Source organism: Zonotrichia leucophrys, chromosome 6, assembly GCF_028769735.1.
Source record: "Zonotrichia leucophrys gambelii isolate GWCS_2022_RI chromosome 6, RI_Zleu_2.0, whole genome shotgun sequence".
NCBI classification, from domain to species: Eukaryota; Metazoa; Chordata; class Aves; order Passeriformes; family Passerellidae; genus Zonotrichia; species Zonotrichia leucophrys.
The window spans coordinates 1-9,522 of NC_088176.1; the positions used below are offsets into that span (position 1 = coordinate 1).

Sequence of the window (9,522 nt, forward strand, 5' to 3'; positions counted from 1 at the left end):
TTATACATATTTACAGCAACCTGATTTGATACTCTCACAAAGAGATCGACAAAAAATCCACCCTTTCTTTAGCAGGGGAGGAAAAGAAACAAACAAACAAAACACATTAAGGAATAGCAGGTAAATGTACTTTTAAATAACAACACATAAATTGTAATGCAACACAAGCAAGTCCAATGTAGTATACTAATTAAACACCTTTCCCAATGTAATAACAGACACACTCATTTACCAAGGGAAAATTCATCATAGACAAGGATTTAATTTTATTTTTATCACATGGCCATGTCTCACCAGTCAGTGGGTTCAGAAATTTGATCAGAAAGAACAAGATTAGTTAAATGCCCCCACAGGCCTAAATCCAATTTTAAAAGTATCCACATTTTGCATTGCTTGGATTAGGAGAAGTGGAATCAGTCACAAAATTCAGTCGCCTAACAGGAGATGATAGACTCTTAATGCCACAAGGCAAATTTTTCAAAGCATCATACTACTTTCCAGTCTTACCAACCATAGTGGGGTTGCCCTACTAGAATCAGTTAAGGACATTTCCCAGCAGGTTCATCTGACACCAAATTAAATCTTCTCAGGTACAAGTAACCAAGCAGGAGATGGCAAGTAAACTAAGATACTCTCTGCAGTACAAAATTTGTTCAGGACTGTGCCTGAGGGCATTGCACAAAGCCCACAGTTACTGACCAAGCATGTTGGAGCCCTACGGGAAACAGTGCTGATGTTTCACAAAGCTCTTTTTCTGTCAAGGAATATTCTTTTATACACTATCTCTACAGGAATTCAGACTATTTCCTCCTCCCTCTGGCAAGCTAGCTTTCATAGAAACCCTGGATTTTAAACTGCTAAGCAACTTTCATAACTCTTTTTCTCCAACTATGAGGAATTTCAGAAAATCAGAACACCACCTAAAACTAAATTCTGCCATGTAAAACAGCGACAGATTTCTGTAGAAATACTACTTTTAAATGTTGCTTTAAAAGATAAATTTAAAGATAGCCATACTACTCACTTTTCTGAAATTTCTTCCAGAAGCTCCATCAATTTAGCAGCCAAACCCAGCCGTCGAAATTCTGGTGCAACAGAGAGAGCAGTAACGTGTCCATGCCATTCTTCCCTGGCCACAGAGCCTTCGGCTTTGCCCATGACTGTGAACATACAGAGCATCAGCACAGCAGCACCTTTGGAGTAATGCACTGCCTGCAGCCAGACAACTTCACAAGAGGAATGAGCCATGAATAAACACATGATACAATGGTTGTGGTAAAGGCTAAAACAGGGATGTCTACCTTTTTACTCTATATTCAGCAGCCACTAAAAATGTCATTTTACTCAAATATTACAGCAGTTTCTTGACTAGTGTAAAAAAACCACCAAACAAGTTTGCAAATTCCTTGCTTGAGATGACTTCTAAATGCAAATTTTAAGCAATTCTCATAAGTCTCACTGAACCAAAATTTAAAATCTGACTAAAATAAAGGACGAACAGAGGGCTAGAAACCCAAAACTACCATCCCAGCAACTATTTGAGACTTTTGGAGATTACGAGGGAATAGAGCTTGGGAAGCTTTGCCAGTCAGAAAGCTAAGGCCCTGCAAACACAATGTGTTGAAGGAAAAAAAAAAAAAAAAAAAAAAAAAAAGTGGAGGTGGGGATGGTGTTTTGGGGGGCTTTTTTTTTTCTAGTTTCTCTCCTTTCAATCCAATGTTAGTTTATTAATGAACATTCACATTTCCACCCTGTGCTTTTAATAGATATTGCAGTCACTGCTAATAAGCAAAAAGTGTGGTGGATACTGAGAAACGTTCTATACAGCACACATACTTTCTGCTTTAGTATGTCAAATACTTTTAGTTCTTGGGTCCCTGCAAAAACCATTTCTCTGCCCCACCCCATCTCCTGGCAGTTCTCTTTGGCATGATTTCTGAAAAACACAAATATTCTACAGCAAATTAGCACATGACATCCAGGCCCAGAGCCTTCCTTTACAGGGCAATGCAAAACGCAAGGCCAGCACTTTTACTGACTGCGGGTAGGGACTTAATCTTCCAGATTACAGAAATACCCATTCGCCAAATACGGGTGGATGTTACCACAGCCAAGACTCCTCGCTGCGCTAGGAACATCAAACTGGAAGCTATGGCCGTGAGTCCTGCATAATACCCTAAGACATTTAAGAAACGGGAAGATGCAACGCAAGGTTCCTCTTCCATGTTGGACATTTGGTCAACGCGAAGAGTAAGAAAAGCTCCCGCGTTATAATCCCCGAAAGAGGCAACGAAGGGAGACGTTACCGCCGGGACACCCGGCACTCACTGTAACCCATCAGCTCCCCGCCGGGCGCCTCGGCGACGATGAAATACTCGGGCCAGTGGGCGAGGTACTGCAAGTAGAAGGGAATCCCATACTGGGCGCTTGGTTAAGGAGTAACTGCGGCCGCCAAGGCTGCGCCGCCCGCGCCCGACCCCGCGCCCCTGCCCCGGCGGGAAGGATACGGTCTCGGTCAGCGGGTCCAGATTGCTGTGGAGGAAGAGAGTGCAGCGCTCAGCACGGGCCCGGGCCCGGGCCCGGCCGGCCGGCCGGCGGGGGGCCGCGGGGACCCCGCGGGGTGGGGAAGCGCGCAGGGGCTCGGGGGCAGGAAGAGGGGGCGGCCGGCGCTCACATGTTGTTGAATCGGAAGAGGTCGTCGCAGGTGAAGGCGCGGAGCGTTGTCATGATGACGGTGATCACGACGCTGACGCTGAGCGTGACGATGATGACACCGCCCCGGAAACGCTCGCGCGCCCAAGGGCCACTCTCGCCAAGGAAAGGCGGCAGACAGGGCGCCCCGCCCCCAGGCGGCCCTGCCCCGCCCCCAGGCGGCCCCGCCCCGCCCCCAGGCGGCCCTGCCCCGCCCCCAGGCGGCCCTGCCCCGCCCCCAGGCGGCCCCGCCCCGCCCCGGCCCGCGCCTCAGAGCTGCCGCCGCGGGCCGTGCTGAGGAGGGACAGGGCTGCGGAGGAGCGGCCGCGGGATCCCGGACCGACAGCAGCGGGCGGGCGGATGGCGCGGCTGAGCCGGCCCGTGGTGGCATGGGGCACGCTGGGGCGGGGCCCAGCGGGGCCGCAGTAGCCGGAGTGCTCAGAGCTTCTGCAGCTCCACCCCGAGCACTCACAGGCTAACGTAACACGGCGTGACCGCAGGATGCGAGACCACCATACACAGAAAAAATAACTCTTCCTCTGTAAAGATGCGGCCGGAGGAGGTCGCGCACACACTGGAACATCGATTTAACTGGGATGCTGCTGCCATCAGCAGTAGATGCCTCTTCATGATTTGTAACACAGGGCTGGAGATCATGCCAGCCAACACGGACCTCTTGCACAAAAATTCTGTCCTCAGTAGTGGACTATACTCACCTGTTGCACACCATCTCCAGTGGCACTCAAAAAAGTAAAGAAAGAAGATGTCCACTACGCCCATAAGCATTCATCTACTCTACTGTGGCTGGTACGGGTGCCAATAGCCTTCTTGCCCACCTGCGCACACCTGGGCTGATATACAGCTCCTATCAACCAGCACCCCTAAGTCCTTTCCTGCTGGGCAGCCTTCCAGCCACTCTTGCCCAAACCTGGAGCATTCCACAAGGTTGTTGTGATACAAGCACAGGGCCTGGCACTTGGCCTTGTTGGACATCACACAGCTGGCCTTGGCCCATGGATCCAGGCTTTGCAGAGCCTTCTGCCCATGAATCAAAATTCCCACACAAACTGGTCCTTCCTGTGACTTACTGAGGATGCACTTGATTCCTTTGTCCAGACCACATGATGAGGATATCAAAAAGGACTGGCCTGAAAACTGAGCCCTGGAGAATCCCATTTGTGACCCTTCGCCAACTGGATTTAACATCACTCCCCAATACTCTCTGGGTCTGCCCATGCAGCCAAGACTGCACCCTGTCCAAGCCATGGGCTGCAGCCTCTCCAGGAGAATTCTGTGGGAAAGCATGTCAAAAGCTTTACTCGAGTCTGGGTACACATATCCACTGCCTTTCTCTCATGTACTAGGCAGGTCACCTGCTCATAAAAGGAGTTCAGGTTTGGCAACATTCCCAGAAAATACTGAACTTTCATGGAGGCGAAAGAGAGAGCTTTTTAAGGGGTATGTGAATATGCACAATAGATCTAATCCTCATAGAAAATGCCAGCTGCAAACAGAGTGGGTTCAGCTGTGGAACTGACTTCCTCAAAGACTAGAACATGGTCCAGCCATTTAGACTATATGGGCAATGCTACTGTACATTAAAACTATAACGTAATTATATGTAACAGATTTAACTTTTTTCCTAATTCTAAACAAAGAAGGGGCGGTAAACCCAACACTTGTCAACAAAATGCCTTTAATATTTTCATGTGAGGAGGTGAATCCTTGCTACACCATTACTCACGCTAATTATGCAAAATAAACAAGTAACTGCAACAGCCTTAAAAGTTGATTTTTTTCACATTTTCAGGCTAGGTGCACTAACTTTTCCCTGAAAAGAAAAAAAATAGGAAAGATAAATTTAAATTTAAAATTATCACCATGATGTAAATTTCCTGTTGAAAGAAATTATTTAGATTGTTTCTCTCGGGAGTTCCCTAAATTTTTCTAATTACACTACTGCATTTTCTTTTCAAGTACATTTTATTGAGCTTTTGTCAGAATTCACTGTCACCAAGAACAGTGTGTAACACTAGTGATTCTAGCTGATAAATATGGTATGTCATCTGAAAACTGACTTTCCTCAAAAAATTAGGAAATTCTCGACAGGATTCCTGTCTTGTTTTATTTGGGCTCATTGATGGATAAATCTTGAACAGAGTATAAAATTAATATTTAGGTATCATTATGACTTCTATCAGAAACAAGTGATAAAAATTCTTCACCGTCTCCATTGATAACCATTTCAAATTCTCATCCCACCATCAATATTCCAGCCCCGCAGGAGTTTCAGCTCCCACCCAACAATCCCCAGTCACTGTGCCAGACCCTGCATAAGTTCACCCCCATGCCCACAGGCCCGTTCACAGGTCTAGCACCTTCTCCATTCTTATTCAAAGTGCCAGCCCAGCAGTCCACTTCCCAGCCCCACAGCGATTTCAGCTCCACCCCAAAAAGATCCATCCATCACAGGCGCAAGCAATATTCTACCATCAATGGGGATTTCAGGCACAAGGATGCAGCCCCCTTTTCCCACTCCACACATGCTGTTCTACTTTGAGTCACAACAACCAGCCCCTGCATCCATGTCACAGACCTACAGTGATCTCGGCGCAAGAACAATACAGTGTCTGTGCCAGCCCTTTATAGTTCCTATGATGTGTTCAGTTCCGATCCCAGACCTGCAATGATGACAAGTGCAGGCCCAGTGATTTCAGCTCTTTCACCTCTTCACCCACAAGCTTTATTTTACTGCCAGCTCTCTTCTTCCAGCTCCAGCTCTGTGTTGCTCCAGCTTCACATGGCAGCATCTTGCTCTTGGCCCCAGCTCGGCAACAATTCAGCTCCCGCACGAGCCTCTGGAAGCCCACCCCACCGTCCATATCCTAGCCCTGCAGTGATTTTAGCTCCCACCGAGCAGTCCCCAGTCACTTTGCCCACCCCTGCATTAGTTCTCCTGGATGCCCAGAGCCCCGTTCACAGGTCTAGTGCCTTTGCCATTTTCAAAGTGCCAGCCCAGCAGTCCATTTCCAAGACCCACAGAGATTTCAGCTGCGCCCCAAGAGGTGCCATCACCGGCGCAGGCAATATCCTAGCATCGACGGGGTTTTCAGGCGCAAGCTTGCAGCCCCCTTTTCCCACTCCACACATCCTGTTCTACTATTAGTCGCAATACCCAGCCCCTGCATCCATGCCACAGGCCTACAGTGATTTTGGCACAAGAACGTCAGTGTGCTAGCCCCTGCATATGTTCCCCTCGGGGCTCACAGTCTCGTTGTCAGCCTTAGTTTCTTATCCATTTTCAACCACAATCCCAGCCCCACACTGATTTCAGCTCCATCCCTAGATATGCCATTACAGATCTAGGCAATGTTATGGCATCAACGGGGCTTTCCAGCGCAAGGCTGCAGTGCCCTTTCCACTCCACACATCCTTTTCTACTTTCAGTCACATCCACATCACAGACCTGCAGTGAGTTGAGCACGTAAATCATACAGTCTCCATGCCAGCCCATTAGCTTCCATCCCATGTGCAATCTCAATCCCAACCCTACAGTTCCCCTTTCCCAGCCTCAGTGATCTCAGCTGTTGACCCACAAGCTTTATTTCATTGCCAGCTCTCTTCTTCCATCTCCAGCTGCACTTTTTTCCAGCTCTGGCAGGCAAAGCTGCTCTCAGGTTGAGACAACATGGTTTTGGCTTTGGCTGCAGTTGTGAGGTTTGCCCTCCACATTCAGTATCACCATTCTCACCCCATTCTGGCAGTTGTCATTCTATTTCCAGCTTTTTCATTTTGTGTCCCCTTCTATGGTTACTCTTCAGATCTACAGTGAGTATCCCTTTGAGCATTGATTGATGCTGCAGCACTGCAGTCCCCACCCCAGCCCCAGTGATTTCAGCTCCAGTCCCACAAGTTTTATTTCACTGCCAGCTCTTGTCTTCCACTTCCTGCTCAACATCTTCACAGCAGTGCCACATAACGCTAGTAACTGCTTCTCGAGGCAGAATCTTTGTTTTAGCTCTAGCTCTGTGTGGTTTGAGCTCAGATTGCAGCCCCTACAGCAATTTCAACTCCAGCCATGCAGTTCACCTCCCAGCTCCACATTCCCTATCCCAGCCCCACAGGGGTTTTACCCCAAACCGTACCATATTTCTGTCTCCTCCAGCTCTGCTGCCTCAGCTCCAGTTCCTCAGCTTCCTACTGGCTGCAGAGCTAAAAGATGCTCATGCTTCTCACTGCACCTTGGGGCTGTTGATAAGGCCACAAATCAGTTACTGCCATCATTTCAATGTCTCTAGAAGCTGTCCCACCCACCCCAGTGGCATCCCAACTCTGGGGACACTGGAGGCCTGAAGCTCAACATCCACCTTCCCCCTCACCGTGGCTCTCAGGCCAGCACCTGCACAAAGGCCCCCTCACCTCCCCTCAGGCAGCTCCAGGGGCTGGGAATAGCCACTGAACTCCTGCTCCCCCATCCCAAAGTGCACCCTTGGGCTGGTTCTTGGGCCCTAGAACCCTCTGAGCCCCCACACACTCAGCCCCTCGATGGCACCACAGGGCAGGGGCTGGGAACCCCCAGGCATAACCTGCAGGCCCGGTGCTGCAGCTCCGTGCCCTTCTCCCATGGCATTTATCTAGCCCAGCATTCCCACCGCTTCACATTGTTTTGGGGCTGACTCATGCCAAAGTCGTTATTCCACACCCTGCGGTTTTATGTCCCCACTGATCTCACAACTGGTGTTTCAGCCCCAGTCCCAGAACCCTTACTGAATTAACATCAGATATCTGGTAAAGAAAACAAGCCAAACAAAAGTAATAAAACGAGCAATAATAAAACAACACAATAAAGAAAAAAATCATTATTACAAATGAAAACAAAATAAATAAAAATGCAAAAAGCAAGCTTTATTCCTCGTATTCTGAACATTTCTTTAAATCCAGAAACCGCGAAACGGCTTCTTCCCAGCCCCCAGTGACAGCAGGCCGTCCACCCCTGCGCCACTCCAGGCCCCACACCAGCCGCCGGCTACCCGAGCCACGCAGGGCGCGGCAGAGAGAACTGGACACGGCCGGCTCTCAGATACTGCCACAGGCATCACGTCCGTGGTCACCGGCGCTCCCCGGATCAGCTGGCGCTGGGGTCCCGTCGTGGCGCAGCTCCCGTCGCTCCCAGCTTCACCGCCGAACTGACGCCATTGCCGCCCCAACGCACGCTATTTATGCCCCAGGGCCGGAGTAGCCAGCCAATCACAACCCGAGGCAGCGCCTGCCGGCTCCACCAATCCCAGCCCGCCCATTCCCGCCGCGCCCGGCCTCGCGACCCCCCCGCGGTCCCCTCAAGCGCTGCTCCCGCCGCCGCCATTGCTGTGGCCGCGTCCACCCCCTCCCCGCCGTCTGCCCATTTCTCTGGACCAGAACCTGATCCCGGCCAGGACCTGAACTGGAAGCTCCCGGCCGCCCTTCCCGTCCGCAACAGCGCCTGCCGAGGCAGCGGCAGCGGGGACACTGCTCCGCCGGCTCCCAAAGCGGCGGTGGCGGAAGCGGCGCCTCAGGCATACGGGGGAGCGGGGCCAATCTGAGGGGTCGGGCCGCGACTGAACGGGCTGATTGGCGGGACAGCGCCCGGATTGAAAGGGCGGCTGTGATTGGACAGGGCGGACTGAGAAAGGCGGGCCGTGATTGGCAGGCTTGGGAGCCGTCAGGCTGAGGCCCCTGGGAGCGTGGGGCGGAGCTCGGGCTGCTCGAAGGGCTCGCAGGCGCCGGGGGTCCCGCTCGCGAAACCCCCGTCCCCTTCTCCGGCCCTCTCTCGTGCCCAGGTCCCTGCGAAAAGACCCCCGCAGAGCCCCTACCGGAGCGCCCCATCGGCACTCGGGGCAGGGGGCGGCGAGGAGTGTAGCCCGGGTCGCAAAGGCGGACTCTGCGGGGAGGGCGTCTAGAGCCCGCTGCGGGCTCTGAGCGCCTCTTCTCCCGCAGTGCTTCCGCTTCTGCGGGGACTTGGCCTGCCCCGACTGGCCGAAGTCAGCACTCTAGCCAAAGTTAAGTGCCCGCGTCCCCCTGCCCGCCCTCCGCCTGCTGGGGGCCCGCTGCTCACCCTCCTTCTCCCCTACAGTGGTCGGATGTTATAGACGATAAAACAATATTGGCTTACCCATTCATAGATTAGCTTTTTGCATCACAAGTATTTTGATACGGTACAACTCGTACTTAACTTTTTACTGCTTTGTATAGTGTAATATGCCAGTGTATATATGCACTGTGTATTTCATATGAATAGTAGTGTGATAAATATATCGTAGGCTTTAGCAAAATGTTAAAATAGAAACTAAAATGCTTCTATGTAACTAACTCCGAGAATGGTGTAAAACAATTATTCTGTTTCTTCTATCTGCGGACTGGCCCTACCAAGTGATAACAGTGACAAAAACAGAGCTTAAGCATGCAGGAATGATTTATCGACTCTTATCGGGCGTTATCAGGGCGTTATCTGTTTTCCTAAGAAATACTTCAAACCTAACATTTGGAAGGAGTTCAGAATACACATCCAGGACTGCCATGCCCCGCAAAGTGTTATCTCCGAGCAGATTGTCTCTATGGTAAACTCTGTCACACTAGAAATGTTAGGAACAGAATTCAAACTATGGCACAAGCACCTGTAAGGAAAAGGTACCTCTCTTCAAGAGGTAGAATAACTTCCACCCTAATGTTTCAGAGTATGTTGACATGACGGCCTAAGGGAGGCCAAGGCCGCCTACAGCTCTACTTCCTAGAACCGCTGGGGTCAGAGGAACACTGCGATGTTTGCAGTTTTACAACTGGAAGGAAAACTGGCAC

The 9,522-nt window shown here is 50.6% G+C and overlaps 1 protein-coding gene across 1 annotated transcript; it reads right to left on the bottom strand.

Annotated features, from left to right (window-relative positions):
• Positions 1 to 6: 6 nt before the first annotated feature.
• Positions 7 to 2,821, bottom strand: LOC135449664 (N-alpha-acetyltransferase 20-like; the record flags this gene model as incomplete). Its single annotated transcript, XM_064716871.1, has 5 exons — positions 2,675 to 2,821; positions 2,508 to 2,532; positions 2,329 to 2,419; positions 1,025 to 1,160; positions 7 to 66 (listed from the first exon to the last, which is right to left on the bottom strand). Coding segments are annotated over exons 1-5 (365 nt in total), but the record flags the coding sequence as incomplete, so codon positions are not given.
• Between the last annotated feature and the right edge of the window lie 6,701 nt (positions 2,822 to 9,522).